The 27714-nt window shown below is 35.2% G+C and overlaps 1 protein-coding gene across 1 annotated transcript; it reads left to right on the forward strand.

Moving 5' to 3' along the window:
- Positions 1-27714, forward strand: LOC141595281 (uncharacterized). The gene is made up of 7 exons (XM_074415246.1): positions 1-640; positions 20491-20562; positions 23305-23405; positions 23621-23733; positions 23888-23993; positions 27395-27556; positions 27607-27714. The coding sequence occupies exons 1-7, from the start codon at positions 1-3 to the stop codon at positions 27712-27714; spliced, it is 1302 nt and encodes a 433-aa protein (XP_074271347.1).

The raw sequence follows: 27714 nt of genomic DNA on the forward strand, positions 1-27714 counted from the left end.
ATGAAGCTGGACCTCCAAAAAGCTTGTGATTCCCTGGAATGGAGCTTCCTTAAGGAGATGTTACAAGCTCTTAGTTTCCCTAGCACTTTTATCAAGCTGATTATGGAGTGTGTTACTACTTCTCAATACTCTCTGTCTCTTAATGGAGAGGTATTTGGTTTTTTCAAGGGACAGAGAGGATTAAGACAAGGGGCCCCATTGTCTCCCTTACTCTTTACTGTGGGCATGGAGTATCTTACTAGGGTGTTGAATGTAGTACAGGAGTATGAGGAGTTCAAGTACCATCCTCTTTGCAGGAACATCAAATTGACTCATCTGTACTTTGCAAATGACTTGTTAATGTTTTGTAGAGGAGATAGAAGCTCAATGATCCTACTTCTCAGGGCTTTTGCTACATTTTCAGCTGCCTCAGGGCTGAAAATGAATGCTAGTAAATCAAACATTTATGGCAATGGGTTAATACAGGGTTTGCTGCAGAAGATTGCTGGTTTATCAGGATTGAAGGTTGGCTCTTTACCCTTCAAATACCTGGGGATCCCTATTGCTCCCAGAAAACTCTCTGTTTTGGAATGTAATATTCTGGTTGAGAAGGTGTTGGATAGGATAAGGGCTTTAGGTGCTAGAAAACTTTCCTATGCAGGCAGGCTAGTACTTATTAAATCTGTCCTTGGCTCACTCCATGTTGGGAAATGTGTCCTCAACAATAGTGCGATCACATGATTTAAATATTATTATTAAATCTCATATAAAGAATACGTAAGGGATGATTCAATTATATAGTCAACTGATCAACATTAATCGGTAACGATTGGCTTGCTAGAGTTTGAATCGTATCGTGGGACGGTGGTGGTCGATTGATCCCTTAAGGTCACACCTAAAGGATGATGCCCTTATCTATAAAGTTAATTAATTGTATGATGATACAAGTTGATTAATTCCTTAAAAATGAACAATTTATTTTTAATAAGAGGAAATATGTATCTTATGTTAATGTGATTAAATAAGATCACATTTAGTGGATTAATATGTTAATTCACTAAATTATGTTGAGGTTTTATAAATGTTTCGAGGTAGAGGTAATTAGTTATTTACATTTACAAGAGGTTGTGAATTTAACTAACTAGCTATTATGGGACCCATTATATGTTGATATAATGATAAAATATTACTCAATAAGTTGAGTGAATATATGTTTATTAATTTGTGTCATAATTGTTGTATGATCAAATTAATATTTAATTATGTAAGATAATTAATCACAAGACTTATAAGCATTTGTGGGACAAATATTATAAGACAAAAATGGACTAAAATAGGTCCCATATAAGCATGGATGCTTGATTTTAGTTTTGTCATTTTGTTGTTGGAAAGATACTCCAACAACTTATGACAATGCTTTATACATAAACACTACTACCTAAACAATATAGATTATTGCAAAAGGTTTTTGAGAAGACAAAAATTTGCTCTTTTAAGGGCAAAGTGGCCGGTCCACTTAACCATACAACAACACTTTTGTTGTTATTATTTTTCTCTCTCAAATTCTCTTAAAAAGATGCTTATGCAACATGCAACAAAACCTCTCTCTTGTTCATAGTTTTTCCTCCAAAAACTTGTGAAGTTTGATTCAATTTGTTCATAAAGATTACTAATATTATTAGTGTAATATATGAGTATTAGTAATCAATTTTAAGGTAAACTACTAAACAAATATCTAGCATATATTATTTAGTGGGGATAAGGGATAATCTTGGGTGCAATCAAGAGGAGTGACTTCTATACTTGAGGTCTTTGGAGGATCATCCTAATACTCATCATAGCTCAAGAACAAGTGAAGGTAGGAGACCTTACTTGTGCCCATAAAACCGAAATCAACAATGTAAGGGACATTGTTTTCTTATAAATCTTATTTTGTTATGCATGCACTAGATCTAAAGAATAAATTAATTAATAAGTTAATTTGTTCATTATTAGAGGAGTCTAATAATAGGTATATGAACCTAACAAGTGGTATCAGAGCATAAGGATGTTGCATGCATAATCGGTTATTGTTTTTCCGAGTTAAAAGGTTAACATATAAAACTTAAAAATTTGTGATTTATGAGCATAAGCCACGAAATCACTTTGCATGTTATATATTCTGGTCCTAAAATGTTTTTAGGTTATTTTTATGATTCATGGAAATTTATTGCTCATTTTAAGGATTTTTGGTCATTTTATTACATTTTTATGACTAAAATGGGAATTAAAATGCTAAAAATAGTTAAATTTCGTTTCTGACCTTGAAAAATTTATATGACCTCACATGCATATTTTACAAGTTGTGTGTAAAAGGACGAGTTAATTTGATTAATTTTGCATGATTTATGATTTTTATGAGATAAAAATGGATTAAAAGAGGTAAAATGGTTAAAAATAGTAAAATTTCGAATTAAGCCATGATCTTTTAATATGATGTCACATGCAAGATTTACAGAGAGTATGTAAATTTCTAGATTTAAATATCTTCTTTAGCATGATTTATGAATTTTTGAGTCAAAATGGCATAAATAGTGACTATTTTAGCAAAAATTAGCTAAAACGTATTGCATGGCTTGAGAAAATTATTTTAAGTTGCATTAATATCCCACTAATCAGATCTAAAGTTGTAAAAATTATTGGTTTAATTTTCGGATACTTTATGTATTTTATGAGATAAAACCGATAAAATGCAACTATATTTTCTCAAAATTAATTCGAAAATTTTAACCATGTTTTTTGACATTATGAGTGTCATGGATTTATTCCAGAATGTGAAAAAATTTAAAATTCAAATTTTGAAACTTTTATGATTTAATTTGGATTTATTTCATATATATTATGTTTTTAAGGTAAAAAATGAGCATAAAATTAAATCAAGTTGAATTATTGTCAAAAATTTAGTGATGACTAATTTTTGAGTCCTAAAATGTGTTAGGATAATTAACTTGAACTTAGATGTGATTTAAGTGTTAATTAGTGATTTTAAAAGGTTATTATCACGCATTTCCATAAAACCGGGTTATATGTACGACATAAGTTAAATAGGGCGATTTGGCACACAATTTTGCATGATAGGTACATATTATAATGCTGCATATTTCAATTGTTGAATGTCTTTTATTTATATAATTTTGAATTATGTAATTTTATCTTAGTATGGCCTTAGTTTTAATCAATATTACCCGTAATGAAAGGGAATGTTGATTCGGTTGTAATTTAATGTGATCTCGTATCACTTTTATTTTTATTTTTATTTCATTAGTTTTTTTTCCATTTTACAAATGTATAATAGGAATAGCTTTGTATTTTTATTATTATTTGTAATTATGGAGCATCTTCAAAGACGGTGCCATTCGGAAATGTGATCCGACAAAGACGGTGTCTTGGGAGGCGTGCCACTTGAAGATTCAAGGGACCAAAGGAGTTGGTTTCCGAATATGTAATAGATTATTTGATTTTCTATTTTAGGCAGGCCATACTAGGAATTTTATTTATTGCTTTGCATTTCTCTTAATATGTTGCATGCATTGCCAAATCGCCATAACAACACATGCATATCATATCGAGTTATCGACCGTGTCAATTATAATTATCGTAGTTCACCGCTTTAGTTCACTTAAAACGTGATAGATAATAAATTGACAAGACCTCTCACATATAATAATTGAGATGAAGCCTTACCAAATAGTAGAAACTCATGAAGTACCAATTTCGCAAGGGAGTTAATCCGGCTTCACCGTAATACAAACCTTGTTACGTTGGCGAAGTGGGGTAGTAAAATGTTATTACATCGAAATTTGGATTGAGCTCAACGGAAGTATTGTTGACCGTAGTCGCATGTGTTCCGGGCTAAAGATGAGAATTAGAGTAATTTTTATCGACCGAGAGTTCTAAAAGTAGAATCGATTAAAAGGTTAATCCACCGAGTTATATTAATAAGGGATGAATCGGCTCACCGTGCCCGAGTTGATATGAATTTGGATCTCGGAATCATTTATGTAGTTGGGTGGAGGTCACTATATAAATGCAATGCTTGTAGTTAAATTTACGAGTATTATTAAAACGATAGATGATAATTAATTCCTTCATTTCCTATTTTGTCGTCAAATTTGTTTTATCAATTGCAATGACAACTCCAATATCATCTAATAATCATACACCGATCACCATTAATTCTTGGCTCCAATCATTCTATGAAAAATGCTTCTCGTATATCAACGACCCGATTAGAGTACTACGCTTTAGCATTGGTGAAGATGGGAATCTTTGTCTTTTTACTACTTCTACACCTCATACTCATGCCTACCTCTCAGGTAAGAGGTTTATATGAGGGGAATCTCACAAATTCCAAGATATCTTTGTATAATGAAACAAGGAGAAATATCAAATTAAGTGGGAGTTCTAGCAAGAGTGTCCTTGCAAATAGAAGGAGTATTGGTATTAATAAAGGAAAAGCAAAGAAAGGTATAGAAACCCAAATCCGATTGTGAATTGGAAGTTGATAGTGAGACTACCACAAAACCAAGATGGGTATTCAATCCTACCATGAATATCATTATTTTAATGTCATGGGACAATGGAAGCATAAATTGCCCCAAGTATTTAGAAGATATCAAAGTTGGGCTTGTTACTCCAAGTGGGACTTGGAAATGAGGAAAAGCTAAACAAGAGTGATATGAATCTCCGACAATGAAATGGAGCTCGGGTAGCCGCCACTTCAAGAGAAATTTATATACTTGTTTTTGCTAATAGCTTTGAGTTATGATTTACATAATTGTTATTATGTTCCCACTTAGTCTAAAACATTATTTCCATGTGAGACATGAAATGATCTATATTTTGTCCTCAAAGACAATTATTGTATTTTATTGAAAATAGACGTGGATGTGAGCCATGTCACTTATCTTTATGATACACAAGTTTTAGAAAGTTCCAACTCATGTAAAGATATCTACATAATACGCACCAAAAGACTCATAACAAGTAATCCAAATGATTTGTACATTTGATTTTTCAATTAGGTTACGTAAATGAGAAACGCATTAAAATGCTAGTGTCGACTAGAATTATTAGACCATTTGATTTTCAATCATATGGAATATGCGAATCTTGTCTCCTTTGCAATATAATTTGTACTTCCTTTAGTGGTAAAGGGACACAAGCAAGTGATTTGTTGAGACTAATACATGCCGATGTATGTGTTCAAATGAGCATCACCGCAAGGGGAATTTATGACTACTTCGTCACTTTTACCAATGATTCAAGTAGATAAGGGTATATTTTACTTGATCAAATAAAAGGTGAAGCATTTGAGAGATTTGAGAAATTTCTAAAATGACGTAGAGAACCAATTGAATAAAGTTCTAAGCATTACGACCCAATCGTAGTGGCAAAGATCTAAGTAATAAATTTGATTTATTAAAGATGGATTATGACCTAGCGTCACTACCCATAAGATCAAACTAATATGAGTCGGTTTGAGTTGATGAACTCAATTTTGGGAATTTGCAATCCAAAACGGACAAGTAATTCTAATTGGATGGTCAACCATGAGATACATAGAATAGAAGAGATGACATGGATAAGACTCGTATATTATCTATTGCCATGTTAGGATGGCCCATTGAAAGCTAATACATAGTCTAGATAAACTCCAAATACTCCGTTAAATATATATATGTTTGTGACTCACAAAGCTATTTCTCATGAATATTGATATATTTCTGAGAGATAGAGTGGGAGTAGATTGAATCGTCACAAACATCTCTTATAGTTGAAATGTTACTTTGTGAAAGTAATTGAATTATAGAGTGGGAGTTGGTATTGAACTATTATCTATGAAGATAGTATGAGAGCATAGTTCAGTGGGAGTTTATCGCACATGTCTTATTGTTCAAAACTATTACTTTGTGAAAGTGATAGTATCATGACCTTGTTACATACGAGCCGAAGCATAACGATCCGAAAATTGTTGCTCATGAGTAGATTTACATTAAAGTGAGGGTCTCTTTAAAGGGAAATAGAGCTTTAGAGTACACAAATGCATAAGATTTACATAAAGATGTTGATCAAGACAAATTGTGTTAGGAATTGCCGCATTTCATTTTAATGAAGAATGGCAAATAAAAATTCGCTTTTCTAAAATGGGAATTTAGAGAAGGAAGTGTTTCAAACACAAAACCTTAGATTAAGATCTAAGAATCCTAACATATTATGCGTAGCTATCTTAAGTGATCACAAGTTGGTTTTAAGCTAGCATTAAAGGATTATACTTTTCATTCATGTGATTATAGTGAATTGTTTCATTCACATGATTGAAGAATCATGATATACATGAAGTTAAGTGGGAGCTAGAATTGTTTTTCCATGTCTTATATGTTGATGACATATTAAATATTGAGAATAATGTACCAATGCTCTCTTCTGGCAAGAGTGATTGGGAGACTAGGAAAGGGTGCAATATACGTTAGATTACCGAATCTATGTGAGAGTATATTGGCATAGAGTTGAGAGTCTTATGAGGATAAGATCTTTCGTATTTGTTGTAACATCAACAAGGTTGAATGACTTATTCATGATGATGAAAGTGGAATTACTATGATGGAATCATAGTCGTTCATTGAACCCATTAAGTTGTTGATTACATGAAATCGATTGCTAATGTTTCCGCCATTAGAACGATTATGTATGCCAAAGAATGTGTTGTGATGAAATATGCCTAGGGCATAATAAGTCAATAACAAGATAATTCCCATGATATGGTTTGTGAGAGCCTTATAGAACATCCTTGAGATTCTTGAGAAGAATTAGGGAAGGAGTCGTTCACATGTTTGGATGATAAACTAAGTTAGGTGTTGATGGGATACACAAACTTTAGTTTCCAAACCAAAACGGATTTGTTAAAATCCTAGGATGTCTTATTGACAAAGGAGAAAGAAACTAAGAAAGGTGTTTTAAATTTCGCGCATTGCAAATACTACAAAAGGAATCTAAGAAAATTGTGATAAAATGGTCAACATAGGGATTAAGGGTGAATCCCTCAACAAATGACTTTATCACAAGTTATGCGATAACAGTGGGAGCTTCTTTCAAGTTAAAGAGCTCAGGTCTAGTATGAAGTCTAGACATATACTTAGAGAAATTCATGTCATAAGAGATGACATTGAATGAAAGGAAATAGCAATTAATAAAGTTGGAATATATGGATATCGGGTATATCCACTTGCCAAGCTTGTATTGCATTTTAATTAGTGTTAATAATACACTAAAGATTATAGAATATGAAGTAGTAATAGTGTATTGACTATTCATATGTGATAATCACATTTATCGTTTGAGTTTTATTAAAACTCACCTGCTACTTTGTCGTATCCGAATGGGTTGTAGAGACAAATTGAACCCCATTAAAGTGAACTGGATTGACATGGTATTCGCCCCTAGTTACTTATATGAGGTGACGTCTCCAAGTGACTAGAGTGTGATGCGATTGATGGCAAGTTCAAATGCCATAGAGTCATATGGGATGACTAGTCGATCACATAGGCAGACTGTATGGGACAATCTGTCGGGCAGTGACCGCTTATAGAGTTCTGGTAATTCATAAAGCCTGGTCGTGGCAAGAGCTACTATAGTATTCTTATGAGTCAATTCTTTTGACTAGAGACTATTCGCCCAAGTTGGCACAACTTCTGATTAGCTTTGATTTATACTCTACGATTTCGTAAATGAGGTCAAACTGGGTATATTTTGGGTTATGATGGACTGTGGCTGAACGAAGGGAATAGGGCGATAGGAATTGTCCACCCCTTGTCAGGGTTGTTTAAAATCTCAAGGCCGCTCGAGGAGTAGTTAACTGGAAATGCGTGGCCACGCTCGGAAGGTATCTATGATGGATAATTCCGGTCAGACAGTTAATCTCCAGATCGAGAAAACCACTCAAGATATGATCAAATGTAAGTACGACCTGCAAGACACCTTGCATTGAGTGGGAGATTGTAATAGGACAAGAGAATTGGTGACGCACACTTGTCGAGGACAAGTGGGAGATTGTTGGGAAATGTGTCCTCAACAATAGTGCGATCACATGATTTAAATATTATTATTAAATCTCATATAAAGAATACGTAAGGGATGATTCAATTATATAGTCAACTGATCAACATTAATCGGTAACGATTGGCTTGCTAGAGTTTGACGTTATTCGTGTGGGACGGTGGTGGTCGGATTGATCCCTTAAGGTCACACCTAAAGGATGATGCCCTTATCTATAAAGTTAATTAATTGTATGATGATACAAGTTGATTAATTCCTTAAAAATGAACAATTTATTTTTAATAAGAGGAAATATGTATCTTATGTTAATGTGATTAAATAAGATCACATTTAGTGGATTAATATGTTAATTCACTAAATTATGTTGAGGTTTTATAAATGTTTCGAGGTAGAGGTAATTAGTTATTTACATTTACAAGAGGTTGTGAATTTAACTAACTAGCTATTATGGGACCCATTATATGTTGATATAATGATAAAATATTACTCAATAAGTTGAGTGAATATATGTTTATTAATTTGTGTCATAATTGTTGTATGATCAAATTAATATTTAATTATGTAAGATAATTAATCACAAGACTTATAAGCATTTGTGGGACAAATATTATAAGACAAAAATGGACTAAAATAGTCCATGTGTGCCGTCCCATATAAGCATGGATGCTTGATTTTAGTTTTGTCATTTTGTTGTTGGAAAGATACTCCAACAACTTATGACAATGCTTTATACATAAACACTACTACCTAAACAATATAGATTATTGCAAAAGGTTTTTGAGAAGACAAAAATTTGCTCTTTTAAGGGCAAAGTGGCCGGTCCACTTAACCATACAACAACACTTTTGTTGTTATTATTTTTCTCTCTCAAATTCTCTTAAAAAGATGCTTATGCAACATGCAACAAAACCTCTCTCTTGTTCATAGTTTTTCCTCCAAAAACTTGTGAAGTTTGATTCAATTTGTTCATAAAGATTACTAATATTATTAGTGTAATATATGAGTATTAGTAATCAATTTTAAGGTAAACTACTAAACAAATATCTAGCATATATTATTTAGTGGGGATAAGGGATAATCTTGGGTGCAATCAAGAGGAGTGACTTCTATACTTGAGGTCTTTGGAGGATCATCCTAATACTCATCATAGCTCAAGAACAAGTGAAGGTAGGAGACCTTACTTGTGCCCATAAAACCGAAATCAACAATGTAAGGGACATTGTTTTCTTATAAATCTTATTTTGTTATGCATGCACTAGATCTAAAGAATAAATTAATTAATAAGTTAATTTGTTCATTATTAGAGGAGTCTAATAATAGGTATATGAACCTAACACTCCATACCTGTAACACTCGCGAATTTTCCATTTTGACATTTATAATTTAATTAACCATCTACTGTCTTATTTATATTTTAAATTATTTAATTTAAATTAATTTCATTATTAAAAATTATTTTTATAAATATTATATTTCTAAAGCTTAAGTTATATAAAAATAAATATTTTGGTCAGATAATAATAATAATAATAATAATAATAATAATAATAATAATAATAATAATAATAATAATAATAATAATAATAATAATAATAATAATAATAATAATAATAATAATAATAATAATAATAATAATAATAATAATAATAATAATAATAATAATAATAATAATAATAATAATAATAATAATAATAATAATTTTCGTCTTGAGTCGTAGTGGGGTTGAGACGTAAATTCTTGTGTATATCGACTCAATCTTGCATTTTGGGCCTAGTATGACTAATGGGCTCACATACTACTCCTTCCTCCTTATAAAAATCATGAAGGAAACCCTAACTACATCTCCCTCCTCAAAATTTCAGCACACCATATTCAACAAACACCATTTTTACACCTTTCTCTTGCAAATCTTCAAAACATCATAACTTGCTCAATTCTTATCCGAATCAAGTGTTTTTCGCGTCTATCTCTTCTTCTCATCGCCCTTCATCTTTCTAGGTAATAAAGGAACCGATTTTCCTCCTTATATAGGGCTGTCGAGCCATTTATACATGGTACCCTTTTTCCTAATTTCGATTCTTAGTCTTAATTTTTGTTTTCTTATGTTTAGGAGAAAGATTAGTTAACCCGGAAGTGGATTCTTGGAAGGTAGACGAGACTATTGCGGATTTAAGTGCAAAAGGTAATGGTGATGGGTTACTCGACATTATGTCAAATTTGTGTGTTTATATGTTGTAGTTTGTTCATATGTATGTTAAAGATTGAATCTTTTCTTGTTTCACATATTTGTTGTTGAATGAGTTTGTGTGAGAAACCATCTCATGGTTGGTTGAAGAAATTTCCAATATTTTGGGTTACATGAGTGTTTACATGGATGAATTAGTAAAGAAACTGTCTTATTCATGCTTAGTAATTGTGTTTAATTATGTCATGAAATTGTTAGTTTGGAATTGTTTGAATTTGAATCGAATCTTGTGTTTTAATCCCTCTTTTATGCTTTGATTTCACCCTTAATACTTGTATAAAGTTCCTTGGGTAATATATGGTGCAATTGAGATGGTAATGGCATGATAAAAAAAATGATTTGGCGATGAAGATGAATTTGTTGTGTCGTGCAAATCAGTGATTTGCGCAGGCTGCGCACCTCGGCGCAGGCTGCGCTACAGCCTGGACTAGTTTTCGTAAAATGGCCATAACTTCTTCGTTACTTGTTTGTTTGAGGCTTATGACCTACCGTTAGAACCGTAAGAGGATAAGCTATCACCTCCAACTGGTTTCGTCTCATTATCATGTTTAGAACTCAAGTTATTACCGTTTGAAGTTGACCCTTATTGTAGTAGAGTACTAAACTTGTTGTTATAGATTGGGTTTTATGTTTCTTATTGGGTATGCATCTTAAACTTGTTTCTAATACTTGTGTATGGTGTATTGACACTCTTTTATCATGGGAGCACCTGATATTTGTTATACTCTCGTACTTATACATGCTCCAAATGAATTGTTTACGTCACGTTTATATAATCATTGTTACTCGTATTTGTGACCCGAGTGTGACAGTTTACATTGTGTGACGACTTGACATTCCTTATTTTACCCTTTTGTACCTTTGGTCACGAGTGTAAGCCATGTTTCCGGATGGGGTTATGTTCTCCCTTTCGGACCTTTGGTCACGAGTGAGAGCCATGTTTCCAGACTAGGGTACCCTTCCGCCTTTCTTCGGACCTTTGGTCACGAGTGTGAGCCATGTTTCCGGATTGGGTTATGTTTTCCTTTTCGGACCTTTGGTCATGAGTGTGAGTCATGTTTCCGATTAGAGGTTACTCGACCTTTGGATATGAGTGCGTGCCATGTTTCGAGTCTTGGATATGATTGCTATATCGTTTGTCGAATCGGGTGACGCCCATCCCGAGAGTCTGGATCCAGGATTAGACTAGGACCGTATTATTATCGTCGTCCTATCGAATCGGGTGACGCCCATCCCGAGAGTCTGGATCCAGGTTTAGACTAGGACCGTATTATTATCGTCGTCCTACCAAGAAGTTGGAGTCTGCGTGTTTGTCTTGTGAGTCCATACTACGTAAATGTCTTGCTTGATTATGGTCATTGATGTGTCCTTATATATGAGAGTTCATGTATCCTATGATTGTTTGTGAGAGTCTTGGTCCTATCGGATACTAGATGTGAGATGCAAGCCTCTAGTTGTGATATGATCGCCGGGATCGATGTTCCCATCCGTTCTTATGGTGAGATGCAAGCCATAAGTATGAATGCGACATTGGTAGCCACGTCCCGTACAATGTTTGTTAAGAGATTTTCAAAGTAATGGCTATGGTTTCCATCCATGTATTTTCTATTTAATTGATCTGTTATTTATCTTATTCATATGATTCGATGACTAATCTCATATCTATGTTTTATTTCCTTGAAATGCGTGTTTTTGTCTAAATGACCGTATTCGTGTCTTCTATATTATTTTAATTATCTCACATGAATAGTTGAGTCGAGTTAATATGAAATTGGTTGACTTAGTTATTCTACTCCCTTGAATGCATATTTAATATAATGTACATGCCTATCTCATTATGAATGTAATATGTAATACTACGGTTTTATGAGTCTATGGGTACTCTATCGAGTAGGCCTTACTCTGTCGAGTAAGGGTGTGTTGCGGTTTTAAAATAGTTTCTGACCTGTTGGGTACTCGATCGAGTAACCTTGATACTCGATCGAGTAAGGGGGCACTAGATCGAGTACCTCAGCTACTCGATCGAGTAGCTCGGTTTACGGGTTATGTTTTGACGGGTTTTGTTAATAACGCGGATTAGTATATATAATATGTCGTCATCTTTAGTAAACACTTTTATAAACCTAATTCAGTCAAAAAGGAGATTGAAACTACGTAGTTCGCTTCATCCGCATTATTGGCAAATGGTGGCAGCTTGAGATGTGTAAAGAATCATGGAGGGGGATGGTTAGGAGTCGTGTGGGTTAAGAATATACATAGTGAATGTTCGTTTTAAAGGGGTGAGAAGAGTGGTATACAGTGAATTTTATGGAGACATGTCACGAGGTAGATTTGTACACAGTGAGTAAGTTTGGGAGATTTGGTTTATCAAGAGGTGAAACTACATGTGATTTCTTTGGGCATTTAACAGTATGAAAGGAATTCTGATTTCCAGAGAGGTACAAAGGAGATGCAATTGTTTGAACAGTGAACGTTGATTTTATGGATAAATTAGTGGTAAGGGTGATTAATGGCATAATAAGAGAATATTTATGGTAAGAAAGAGTGAGATGATATCGATATGAAATAATGGGATTTGAGTTTTGGAGCAATGAAAAGATAATCGGAGCACTAAAGAGTTAGGTAGAAGTGATAAGGAGTTGAATGGTTAATTAATTTTGCCGAGAGTAAAAGAAAAGAATGAGGGGAGTAAAACTAGGAAGATGTTGACCGGAGTTATGTGACATAAAAGTGAGGAATTGTCGAGAAGTATGATACTATCAAGAGTAAGTAAGTTAATGGTTATACAGGAGTCTCGGGACAACATGATTATTCATGGGCTTTGAGGAATTAAGGGAGTAAGAGGTTGATAGAGCAGCTGCACGATATGAGATATTGGTAGAGAGTTAGATGACGCTACGGTCAAGGATGGTGTTGAAAAGAATGTTGAGGTAAATTTTGTTGGTGGATTTGATGTCCGTTATTTGGAATGTTAACCAAAGATAGGAAAGAAACCGTGAGGTTTAGAGATGAGTGTAAGAGGTTTGATGTCCGAACAGTGGTAGTGTTATGGTTTGTGACTAATGGTTAAGAGTGATGGTATATTAGAAAGGTAGCAATGCTAAAGAGGTTGATTTGGTAGGGACCTGATTGTTGTGTATGATTGTGAGAGGGTATAAGATGTGGCTAGATGAGGCGGATGTTAATAGTTGAATAGTAATGGTATGGTTATATTTGGCAGGAAGTGATGGTTGTGCGAATGGGAGAATATGTTATGAGGGGCATATGAGTTAAACTCGGGCGACAGGTAACCTATGTTGAGTGGTAACTTACGTGATCAGGATTGACTGGTTGGATGTGATTACGGGTCTGTGATATATACAAATGTTTGTGTGAGGTTTTGACCTCACAAGAAGTAGTATGGTGTGATTATTATAAAGTTGTATTTGAATGTTCTGTAATGCATGTTGGGTACGCTAATCTAATTGAATGGTATTCAAAAAGGTAATAATTTGAGTGATCTGGCGTGACTGGTTATGCTTGTATATATTCATGATACATGTTAATCTGTGATATGGTAAGGGGATGATATTCATGAGGTTATCTGTTTAATTCATATAATATGCTGCGAGGTGATTTAGTAAAGTGGATTTGAATAAGTTTTTTTTCTTGTCTGAGAAGTTATTTTGAGTCAGTGTTTGTGGGAATTGTATGTAGCTGTGATGTCTATCGATGTGGTTGTGGTGCCTCGGGTGATGATCCGGGCACGGTATTTAGTATTGTGATGCGGGTATTTTCGCACTGTGGTGTGGCTGTTGGTGACGGTGTTGCGATGCCGTCACCGGTTGTGTAGGAGTAGGCGGGATGATTATGATTTGAGTTTCGAAAGTACATACCAGTTATACATAGATTGTTGTTTTGTTTGATGTTGCTCCCTGCGAGTTTTAGTTTGTGCAGATAGACAGTTGTCTTGTTTATTGATGTTTTCTTTACCAGTTTCAGTTTGGGAATGAGGGTAGAGTGTGATATAAAATAGAGTTGTATATGTTTTCGTTGTTGTCATGGTATAGTGACATTCTGTTGATGGGACACAGTGGTCAGAAGTTGTTACAGTACTTTTGATCTTGTTTTAAGATGAGGCTTTAGACATAGTCATGGTAAGTGATTGGTGGAACATGTGTTGTATTGATCTGGACGCTGCAAGTGGTTCATAATCAGATTTTGAGACTGTGAGTGTAGGGTGTTGGGAATTAGTGTCATGATTAAGTGTTGTATGAGTTTTGCGGTAATAAAGAAAAGAACTTGAGGATCTGGTATGAGTGTACGTAACGAGTGTAGATCGTGAGTTATGCTTTTGGGAGATAGGTGTCTTACATAGAGAGGTATGTTGTTTTGCAGTAAGAATGGAGAGTTGGTATGGTGATTTTGTTACGAGTTTTATGGTATAGGTTAGGTGGTGTGCCGTATGAGTTGAGGTATGAAAGATGTTTAAGTAATGAGCCTTGGATATGTGCGGGCGAGTGTTTAGGTTATAGGTGATTATCTTTGACATGCGGTGGTGATGAGGATAATGAAAAGATATAACTAAGGATATAGTACTAGTAAGTTACGAGGACGTAACATTTATCTTAAGAGGAGTAGGATGCGATAAAAGAGATTTTGATGGTTGTACATATGGTAGTATATTTAGAAGTAGAGTGTTGGTGTAGCATAAGGTATGGATTTTTATATGTTGTGGTTGATAGTGTTAAAGGCCATGACCATACTTGTAGTAGTTCGATGTTTAGGAGTGTGAGAATATTTCACCAGTGTTGACAGTTGGATGATGATTTTATGAGTGTAAGTAAACTTCGAGGACGAAGTTCCTTTTAAGGGTGGTAGAATGTAACATTCCGTTTGATGTCTATGAGTGTCTCGATTTTGGATTTGATAGTGGATGATATTGTGGAGCTAGCAGCGTTTGAGGATGGTAGTTGGTTATGTATGGATTTGGTGTCATGAGAGATATATATGTGGTGGATACGATATCGTGAGTCATGTTAAGGAAGTAAACATAGTTGGTGGAGTGGGTGTTAAGAGTTCATGTTTTATGTTTGGTCGAGTTCTTGAGTTCTTAGCTATGTAGTTGTGCCTTAGTCAAGTTGGTAGGTTTGTTTTATGTATGGGTTGAACTTCGGGGACGAAGTTCTTTTTAAGGAGGGAAGACTGTAATACTACCGTTTTATGAGTCTATGGGTACTCTATCGAGTAGGCCTTACTCTGTCGAGTAAGGGTGTGTTGCGGTTTTAAAATAGTTTCTGACCTGTTGGGTACTCGATCGAGTAACCTTGATACTCGATCGAGTAAGGGGGCACTCGATCGAGTACCTCAGCTACTCGATCGAGTAGCTCGGTTGACGGGTTATATTTTGACGGGTTTTGTTAATAACGCGGATTAGTATATATAATATGTCGTCATCTTTAGTAAACACTTTTATAAACCTAATTCAGTCAAAAAGGAGATTGAAACTACGTAGTTCGCTTCATCCGCATTATTGGCAAATCCCGGAGCTTGAGAGGTCGGATTTTATTGTTCTTTATACCTTTGTGATCCTTGCGTCGAGGGTAAGATCTACATTCGAATTTTATAGTATTTCTTTAAGTTTCGTTAAACCCTAATTTTGGGAATTGGGGGTTTTTATGATTTGTTAAGGTTAGATTGTGATTATGTGATTATGTGATAGGAGAAGGATTTGTAGAGGAGAGGTTTTGAGACAGCTGCTAGATCGTCTGATGATTGTGTTGCTTTCCAGGTAGGATTTCCTACTCAGTATTAGTCCCATAATGGGATATTGGTTGATGTGTTGTGTTTGGTTGTTTGATATAGTAATTGTATTGTGTTTGTGGTTGTGATCGTTGTCTATGGTTCGCGAGGCGTGGCCTCGGCTGAGTGGGGTCACTTGCGGGAGTGGCTTCACGCCCTAGTTTCGCCTTCTGTGGAACCCGCCACAGAAGGGATGTGCACATTAATGGACAGGGTTATCGCTCACTATGTGGAGCGGGAATTTGGTGGGTACGGCTGCGGTCCCCCATCTGGCGTGGGGCTGGTCCTAGTGGACGATCGGTGATTGAGATTGTTGGGATTGGTGTGGTTGTGTGTGTGTGACGGTTGTCATCTGTTTATCCGATTGTTGATATATTGAGTTGTGTGATTAGTATCGACCCGTTTAAATGTTTTAAAAACGTGGTGATCCATTCGGGGTGGTGAGCGATTATTGAGCGGTATGATATGACGCGTATGGGATAGCTGGGATGAGTCATCACGTGGTAGTTAGAAGTCTTCCGCTGTGTCAGATGATGCTTTATAGCTTTGATAGTCTTAGCAGTAGACCGTCTGAGAATGTTGTATTTCAGTTTATCAGTTTTGGTTTGATCATGTAATCACTTAAACTATATTTACTTTTAAAGTACGTTTCTTTATCGTCTTATGAATATCATGCCTCGGGTAACCGAGATGGTGGCATCCTTATACCTGAGTGGTCCTGGTAAGGCACTTGGAGTATGGGGGTGTTACATAATATGCCTATCTCATTATGAATGTAATATGCCTATCTCATCATGAATGTAATATGCATATCTCATTATGATTATCGTTTATATCCCCTTGTTCATTATTATTCAAGTATGATGTATAATCAATATGTTTAATTAAGTTCTTGCTTACTTATATTTTGACATATTGTGGCTGGGAGAACCCTGAGTTACTCCCCACTGACTATGGCGTTCATGTTTACATGAATGACAGGTTTGTGATGCAGATTATATGGGGGAGACGTGTGAGCTAGCGAGAACGTTGACCCTTGGACTTTAGTTATCGTTTTCTTAGACTCACCTATCTTTAGACTTGTGCTTATTAGTGGGATATCTTTTCCCCAACGCACTTTGTTTTTAATTGTAAAACTTAATTATCTTTCTTTTCATTTTCGTTTGATCACTTATGGTGGATTTCGCACTTTAAACTTTTAAAGGTTTTAAAAATATCGTATTTTCCGCTTAAATTCAATAGTTCTTTTGATGCCTCATCGAGGGGTGTCACAGTTGGTATCAGAGCCTATGTTGCTCCCGACGCACACACGTGTACCCCAAATTTAAACCTGAACTTGACATTGAATAATGAATGAGAGATGGGTAGGCTTAAGGACCTAAGGTGGTAGTTTGTAGTGTGTTTGCTCTTTGTTAGGTTCTAACATGTTTGTGGATTGTCATTTAATAAATGTTGTGCCCTTGGATCAATGACCGTAAACTTACCTACGAGAAGATCAAGATTTGGTGCCTATTGTCGAGACTTGAAGATTTGGTCAAGTTTTGGAGAATGCTTCTACTTCCTCGAAGATGTTTCTCATTCTTTGTGTATCTTGCCCTATTATTTACTTCTTAACGTTTTCTTCTTCTTCTAAACTCTCTTTTCTTTTCTTGAGGAGTTACTCTTGTACTCTCCTAACTTGTCCTTTGATCCTTACTAATCCCCCCTTAACGCCTATTGGAAAGTACTCCTTCTTTTGAGGAATGTTGAACTTGGTTGAAAATTTGACTTCTGAGGAGATTGTTGTGTTTGAGCCTTAACCCTGGTTTTGAGAGGTTGTTATGTTAGAATGACTTAGCTAGTGTGATGAGACATTTTTGATGGTTCTTATACCTAGATCCTTGATAAAGTTAGTACTCTTGATTGGTGGATTCTGTGTGTCAAGTGTGAGTTGCATATGTTATTAAGGTTAGAGAACTTGGCTTTGTTGTTTATGTTCAGGATCTGAAAGGCTCGGGAGTGTAGTGAGACGTGTCTAAGGATACTAGTGCCTAGTGCTTGACTTAAATGGATGGAATCGAATGGTGAATTTGAGGATGTAAGATTGAGTGAGTAAGTAAGTTGAGTTTACTGTTGTAGTTGAGTGTAGTTCCGCTTTTGGGAATCCGTAATAAGTAATGGGAGATTAGGACACGATATCCTATTTATTCTTCAAACTTGGGTGATTATGCATCTTTCTCAAAAGAATGTGTAGTAGGATGAACTTTCATGGAAAAAGTTTTAGGTTGAGTTGTTACTACCTTGCTTTGAAATGAGCCTTGTGGGATATTTGAGGAACCTGGAATTTAGAACTTAAGATTAGGATCCTTGATTGAGGATTTTACCATTTTGGAAAACTTATAGATGACACCAGTTGGATATGAGTATAGCTTTGTTGGAAACTTTGACTTTGATCTTATGGAAGTTGTTTGTGGATGTTTGAGGATTTGGAGTCATGAGATTACACTCATAGTGGAGTGCCTTGTTTCATGGAATTGCTTAGAGTGAAGTAACATAAGTGATTTGAGGAAATTCTTGGGAGTTATGTGGTTATGAGTTTTGTGGTTAGGAAGTTTTCGGAACCGTTCAGGATGACATTGTTGTTTGAGACTTGAGTACCTGGCGTTTCCTTGCTATTTAAATTCCTTCCTTCTTTAAGCATAAGCATTTCCATTCATACCTCTTTTCCTCGCTTCATCATGCTCCTCCTTTAAATTTGATACTCGTAACCTGTGAAACTCTATCTTTGACATCCTTGTAAATTTGACTTCAATTCTTACCCCTAGGAAGTTCATCATAGCTCTCTTGTTGGTTAAGTTTGAACTCTCTTAACGTACTTTGTTTTTATACTCTCTAAGTTACCTTTCTTTTTGTACAACTTCTAAGTTTTCAAGCTACCAGTTTTGATTCGTTGTTAGAAGTTTATGTCATTTTTGCAAACCTTACCTATTCTAAAATTTTGAAAAAAAAAATTAAATGCAAATTTGATTCAAATCCCTATTTGTTCTTTGAGTATAGACTTCCTATCGTGATTTCGAGTTGCTAAACCTGTGATTTCTTTAAATTCTATCCAATTTCTATTAACTTTGATCTATTTATGACCTTTTGTCAAAGTTTAATATTACATTTTCAGAGATTTGACTCCCTTTCGAGTTTAAATGTGAAACCTCTATCTCTATTTTGCCTTTTGCAAAAGAACATTTGAGTGAATTACCTTTTTCTTTTGATTTTGAGGTTGATCGGATTTTAGAATTCGTTATTAGAGACGTTTAATAACATGTTCTACGCTTGTCGGTGAATGATTTATGTTTCAATTTGTCTTTGACTTGGAAAGTTAGCGTTCTTGTGTGCATGATAAGAGCAATTCCGTTCCATGAATGAGACTTATACTTTTGAAAACCTTTCATTAATCTTTTTGAAAGTACTTTGGTTTTCGATTTATACAAATGATTTGCTTTTGACTATATCTTCGATTTGGAATGTGATGTTCTTGAATGCGCAACGAGAGCAGTTCCGTTCCTTTGATGAGAATCTGGTCCTGTCGGAAAATTTTGTTTGAAACTTTTGAAGAGATTTTGATTCTTACGATAAGTACCCTTTTAATGTTTTGGTTACCGATTTCAAAATTCCGGTTTTATTTTTATATGACATTTCATTTCTATTTTCAAGTTTCGAGGACGAAACTTTTTAAAAGATGGGGTGATTATAACACCCGCGAATTTTCCATTTTGACATTTATAATTTAATTAACCATCTACTGTCTTATTTATATTTTAAATTATTTAATTATTAAACATGATTTTTATAAATATTATATTTCTAAAGCTTAAGTTATATAAGAATAAATATTTTGGTCGGATAATGATAATAATAATAATAATAATAATAATAATAATAATAATAATAATAATAATAATAATAATAATAATAATAATAATAATAATAATAATAATAATAATATTTTCCGTCTTGAGTCGTAGTGGGCTTGAGACGTAAATTCTTGTGTATATCGACTCAATCTTGCATTTTGGGCCTAGTATGACTAATGGGCTCACATACTACTCCTTCGTCCTCATAAAAATCATGAAGGAAATCCTAACTACATCTCCCTCCTCAAAATTTCATCACACCATATTCAACAAACACCATTTTTACACCTTTCTCTTGCAAATCTTCAAAACTTCATAACTTGCCCAATTCTTATTCGAATCAAGTGTTTTTCGCGTCTATCTCTTCTTCTCATCGCCCTTCATCTTTCTAGGTAAGAAAGGAACCGACTTTCCTCCTTATATAGGGTTGTCGAGCCATTTATACATGGTACCCTTTTTCCTAATTTCGATTCTTAGTCTTAATTTGTGTTTTCTTATGTTTAGGAGAAAGATTAGTTAACCCGGATGTGGATTCTTGGAAGGTAGACGAGACTATTGTGGATTTAAGTGCAAAAGGTAACGGTGATGGGTTACTCGACATTATGTCAAATTTGTGTGTTTATATATTGTAGTTTGTTCATATGTATGTTAAAGATTGAATCTTTTCTTGTTTTACATGTTTGTTGTTGAATGAGTTTGTGTGAGAAACCATCTCATGGTTGGTTGAAGAAATTTCCAATATTATGGGTTACATGAGTGTTTACATGGATGAATTAGTAAAGAAACTGTCTTATTCATGCTTAGTAATTGTGTTTAATTATGTCATGAAATTGTTAGTTTGGAATTGTTTGAATTTGAATCGAATCTTGTGTTTTAATCCCTCTTTTATGCTTTGATTTCACCCTTAATACTTGTATAAAGTTCCTTGGGTAATATATGGTGCAATTGAGATGGTAATGGCATGATAAAAAAATGATTTGGGGATGAAGATGAATTTGTTGTGTCGTGCAAATCAATGATTTGCGCAGGCTGCGCCCCTCGGCGCAGGTTGCGCCACAGCCTGGACTAGTTTTCGTAAAATGGCCATAACTTCTTTGTTACTTGTCTGTTTGAGGCTTATGACCTACCGTTACAACCGTAAGAGGATAAGCTATCACCTCCAACTGGTTTCGCCTCATTATCATGTTTAGAACTCAATTTATTACTGTTTGAAGTTGACCCTTATTGTAGTAAAGTACTAAACTTGTTGTTATAGATTGGGTTTTATGTTTCTTATTGGGTATGCATCTTAAACTTGTTTCTAATGCTTGTGTATGGTGTATTGACACTCTTTTATCATGGGAGCACCTGATATTTGTTATACTCTCATACTTATACATGCTCCAAATGAATTGTTTACGTCACATTTATATAATCATTGTTACTCGTATTTGTGACCCGAGTGTGACAGTTTACATTGTGTGACGACTTGACATTCCTTATTTTACCCTTTTGGACCTTTGGTCATGAGTGTGAGCCATGTTTCCGGATGGGGTTATGTTCTCCCTTTCGGACCTTTGGTCACGAGTGTGAGCCATGTTTCCAAACTAGGGTACCCTTCCGCCATTCTTCGGACCTTTGGTCACGAGTGTGAGCCATGTTTCCGGATTGGGTTATGTTTTCCCTTTCGAACCTTTGGTCACGAGTGTGAGTCATGTTTCCGATTAGAGGTTACTCGACCTTTGGATACGAGTGCGTGCCATGTTTCGAGTTTTGGATACGATTGCTATATCGTTTGTCGAATCGGGTGACGCCCATCCCGAGAGTCTGGATCCAGGTTTAGACTAGGACCGTATTATTATCGTCGTCCTATCAAGAGGTTGGAGTCTACGTGTTTGTCTTGTGAGTCCATACTACGTAAATGTCTTGCTTGATTATGGTCATTGGCGTGTCCTTATATACGAGAGTTCATGTATCATATGATTGTTTGTGAGAGTATTGGTCCTATCGGATACTAGATGTGAGATGCAAGCCTCTAGTTATGATATGATCGCCTGGATCGATGTTTTCATCCGTTATTATGGTGAGATGCAAGCCATAAGTATGAATGCGACATTGGTAGCCACGTCCCGTACAATGTTTGTTAAGAGATTTTCAAAGTAATGGCTATGGTTTCCATCCATGTATTTTCTATCTAATTGATCTGTTATTAATCTTATTCTAATGATTCGATGACTAATCTCATATCTATGTTATATTTCCTTGAAATGCGTGTTTTTGTCTAAACGGCCGTATTCGTGTCTTCCATATTATTTTAATTATCTCACATGAATAGTTGAGTCGAGTTAATATGAAATTGGTTTACTTAGTTATTCCACTCCCTTGAATGCATATTTAATATAATGTGTAACACCCCACGGTAACTGGAGAGGTCCAGTGATAGGCTTAAATGACTAGTGCTTAAAGGGATTGGAAGTACTACTCATATCAACAAAATTCACTTTCTTTTATGGTCATCCATACGAAAGAACTCCAAAGTTAAGCGTGCTTGGCTGAGAGTAGTCTTAGGATGGGTGACCTCCTGGGAAGGTTTCCGGGATGTGCAAGAGTGAGGACAAAATGCACTATAAAGGACCCGTGTTGATCTGTGGGCCATGTACACAGCCTGGTGAGCTATCATAAATAACCGCTCCCGACCCGGTTTGGGCCGGGGTGTTACATAATGTACCATGCCTATCTCATTATGAATGTAATATGCCTATCTCATTATGAATGTAATATGCCTATCTCATCATGAATGTAATATGCCTATCTCATTATGATTATCGTTTATATCCCCTTGTTCATTATTATTCAAGTGTGATGTATGATCAATATGTTTAATTAAGTTCTTGCTTACTTGTATTTTGACATATTGTAGCTGAGAGAACCCTGAGTTACTCCCCACTGACTGTAGCGTTCATGTTTACATGAATGACAGGTTTGTGATGCAGATTATATGGGGGAGACGTGTGAGCTAGCGAGAACGTTGACCCTTGGACTTTAGTTATCGTTTTCTTAGACTCACCTATCTTTAGACTTGTGCTTATCCGAGGGATATCTTTTCCCCAACGCACTTTGTTTTTAATTGTAAAACTTGATTATCTTTCTTTTCATTTTCGTTTGATCACTTATGGTGGATTTCGCACTTTAAACTTTTAAAGGTTTTAAAAATATCGTATTTTCCGCTTAAATTTAATAGTTCTTTTGATGCCTCATCGAGGGGTATCACAATACCTATTGGTCCAGAATCTTTATTCTCCCATCTAGTGTGTTGAAAAAAATTGAAAGTATATGCAGGAATTTCCTTTGGCAAGGGGATATTCATGCACATTCCCCGGCTCTGGTCTCTTGGGACAGTGTCTGTCAATCCAAAAAGCAAGGTGGATTGGGGATTACAGGTATTATCCTTTGGAATACAGCTGCAATGGGGAAGTATAGTTGGTGGATAATGCAGAAGAAGGACCATCTTTGGGTCAAGTGGGTGCATAGTATATATATAAAACAATCAGACTGGACATCTTATGAACCAAACTCTGGTGCCAGCTGGTCCTGGAGGAGTATATGCATATGTATGGATCTGCTTATATCTGGCTATTCTGGGATATGGTGGCAGGATGAGGATGGGTGTTACACTATAGCTAAGGGGTATAAATGGCTTAGAGGGGAACAACCTGAAGTCTCATGGCATTCATGGATTTGGAATCGTATCAATCTCCCAAAGCACAGGTTTATTTATAGCCTGGTTGGCCATGAGACAAAGATTGCTAACAAAGGATAGGCTATGTAAGATGATGGGTTGTACTGAGGAAGGGTGTGATCTTTGTGAGACTGAAAAGGAGACTCATGTTCATTTGTTCTTTCAGTGTCCCTACAGTCTCAGGTGTATTCAGTTAATCTCAGCTTGGTGTGAGGTTCAGTTACCTACAGCAGACTTGGAGGACTGGTGGAGTAAGCAGATATTTCGTTCTCAGGAGGAGAGGGACATTGTAGCTACTATCATAGTTGTTGTGATGTACCTGTTGGAGTGTCCCCGACAATAATACGATCACATTGTTGATCATATTGAGATCACATATTTAAATCTCATATTAAGAATACATGAGGGAAAGTAATACTTCTTAGTCAACGGGTCCACACATATCGGTAATGATTGGCTGACTAGAGTTTGACATTACTGCCGTACGACGATGATGACCAGTTGATCCCCTAAGGTCATACCTATAGGGTAATGCTCTTAATTGATTAATCGTATGCTGATACGGGTTAATTTAATTCCTTAAAATTGACGAGTGATTTTGTGAGTTAAATTACGTGTCTTATTGTAATTTGATTAAATAAGATTCGGTCTAAGTAATCGAATTGTTTTATTATTTAGATTAATTTATTGTTTATAAAACAATTAAAAATAGAATGAAAAATTTATTATAAATACAAGTTGTTGTAGTTTATAATTATATAACCCATTTTGGTACAAGTAATTATGAATTACTAATTATTTTTGTATGTGACATATTTAATTATTGATGATTTTTAATATGTTAAAAATACACTATAATGTAACTTGTCAAGTAACATGTCACATATGTCACAATTGACAAATGACAAAAATAAAATGGACCTCCATTTTATGGGTAATAACCGGTTTTATGGAGGGAGTATTAGGATTGTGTTGTCTAATTTATTTATTCAAAAGAAACACAATGATGACCTATTTCATAGCCATGCAAACCTATTATTCTTGGGAAGAAAATAAGCTCATGCATTGGCTCCTCTCCTCCTATGCTACCCGGTTTCCCAAAGAGAAAAAGAAGAGTTTTTCTCGTACATTTTTATTCATTCTATAAGTTGTAAAAATATACATGTTATATTTTTACTAGTGGTTCCTTTTACTCTACATTTTAGAGAGAACAAGGAGAGCTCATAAAATCCTCATCTTGGCCGAAATATATCAAGAGCAAAATACAAATTATTTTGTGTCTATTTTTAAGGTAGTTTTTATTAATACTAGTCTCATATTAATTTAAACTATTAAGGGTATTATCTTGGTACAATCCTTGGGGAGAGATTCTACACTTGAATCTTGTTCATCCATAAGGAAAGCTCAAGAACTAGCTAAGGTAGGTGACCTTACTAGTGCCCATATATCCGAAATATCAAATGTAAGGAACCTATTTTCTCCTTACTCTTGTATTTGTTTTGCATGCATAAGATCTTGAATTAATTTTATGACTAAATTAATTATTCCCATTTTCAATATGTAAACTTATGAGATTAATGAATCCCAACAGTACCAGCTCTGGTGGATGAGGAATCATTGCAGGTTGGAACAGAAAATTTTTAGGCCTGAGTATGTGCTAAAACGAATTCAAGATGTGGTTAGAAATCGTTGTATTAGTCAGTGTAGGGATCATATCTCTATATATAGGCTTAGAGCATGAGTGTGGATCTTTTGTTGGATATTAGCTTGTCTATAAGCTTATATAACACAAAATTGTAAGAAACGTTGTAAGTTTGCCGGTTGATGATATAATACTTCGTTACATTTTACCAAAAAAAAAATAAGAAAAGAGGGTAAAAGAAGGGGTAAAAGGGCAAGAAAATAGGTGGGGTATGTAATTGTGTGTTTAATTGTGAGTTGGTAGGTGAGGTATGTAGTGACATTGTATGTAAATATCAAATGGGTATAAGGATAATTTGGTAATGTTGTGGGCTAAATAAGGAACGTTACCATTGGTGTGGTACGGCCGTATTAGCTAAGTGTTACCATTGGTCTGGTACAGAGGGAGTATAAACCTTGTGGATCTAGTTGCATGCATGATTAATTTAACAAAATAAGGAGAAAAACGATTTTTCCTTACATTATAATGAAACGGAATTGGGCACAAAGTTGAACTCCTTCCAACCTTTTTCTTGAGCTCAAATAATATGGGATGATCCTCCAAGATCTTCAAGTCTCAAGCATAGAGACACTCCTCTTATTTGCACCCATGACTCTTACCCAAACACCAATACTATTATTCACTAGGTAATAGGATTAGTAACCTTAAATATTATTTCTAATATTCATATAATTATTACACTACTAATCTTGAATTTTTTTTAGATTTTAGAACAAATTTTTATACATAAACAAGTTATGTATTTTTTTATTAGAGAGTAAGAGAGGTTTTCATAAAACATATGAATAAGAGTAAGTGAGAAAAATGAGAACATCACTTCTCATCTAATAGGGCACCGGTTTTTAAAGTGATGGGGAAGACCAATTTTTTCTTCTCAATGCGCTTTTTGTCTTACCAAAAATCTAGGGTAGGACCCTAGGGTTAAGCATGCTATAAGTGCCATCAAGATGTCCTTAAGTATGCAATAAACTAATGACAAAAACATCACCCACTAACCCTTAGTCCCACCGGTTTTAATACATAAAATGGACCTCCATTTTATCTTTGTAATTTGTCATTTGTAATATGTTGTGACATGTGACATGTAACATGTCATAAGTAATATAAATGCATATTTAACTAATTAAATATCATTTCAAATTAAATAAATTACATTTAACAAACTAACAAGTAATTCACAATTACATGTATATAAAATAGGTCACATTAAGACTAGTTAATATAATCTACAACATCTTTTAATTATAACTAACTAATTACTCTTATCTCCAATGTTTCATAAACATTAATCAATCTTAGTAATATAACAGATTAATTACTAAATTGAATATTATTTAATCACATTACAATAAGATATATAATTCTCACTTATAGATAAATTTGTTCAATATAAGGATTTAATTAATCTGTATCGATATACAATTAATTAACTTTTCAGTTTGGGAATCGTCCTATAGGTGTGACCTTAAGGGGTCAACTGATCACCACCGTCAAATGACAGTAATGTCAAACTCCAGTTAGCCAATCATTACCGATTAATATTGATCAGTTGACTATATAATTGAATCATCCCTTTTGTATTCTTGTTATGAGATTTAATATGTGATCGCACCATTGTTGAGGACACATACTCCAACACATTATCCACGACCTGATGATTGAGAAGGAAGAGGCCCTTGTTGCAGATGAGGATGTTCATGTTGTGGGGGTAGTGCGTGTTGAGGAGGATGTTCCTGACTCTTCTGCTACCCCCGATTCTATAGTGCCTATTCTAGATCAGGCGGATTAGATGAGGGAATGTCCTCGTTGGCCTCAGCTCGAACAGTTCCTGCTTCCTGCCATGGGCCAGAGTCTAAGCACCAAGCATATGCCTGAAATGTGTGGATGTCTCAGTTGAGGCTGTCTTCGCTGTAAGTACAATTGTCTCTGTTCTTGTTTTTGTTCATGCTCAGGGTGGTTGCTCATAGCTGTTGTTTCTCTTCTTGTAGAGTCTTCAGCTGAACTTGTTTATCCGCAAGGAGGTTCCCCGTCCGATGGGCGAGGTAACCAACCTCAACCAATGTATTGCTGATCTTGAGGGTAAGCTCACTGCTGCTGCCGAGGAGAAGATCACTACCCATTCACAACTGGCACAAACTCAAGCTCTGCTGGTGATGGCACAGAGTTCCAACTCCTCCTTATCTGATAACCTTGCTGCTAGGGGGCGGGTGTTCCTGCTGAAGAGGTGGTACAGGTGGAGGAAGACGTCCCTGACTCTGTTGCTGCTGCTGTTCCTGATGAGGTGCCTGTTCCAGATCAGGCTGATTAG

This window comes from Silene latifolia, chromosome 8 (assembly GCF_048544455.1).
Source record: "Silene latifolia isolate original U9 population chromosome 8, ASM4854445v1, whole genome shotgun sequence".
In the NCBI taxonomy this organism is placed as follows: domain Eukaryota; kingdom Viridiplantae; phylum Streptophyta; class Magnoliopsida; order Caryophyllales; family Caryophyllaceae; genus Silene; species Silene latifolia.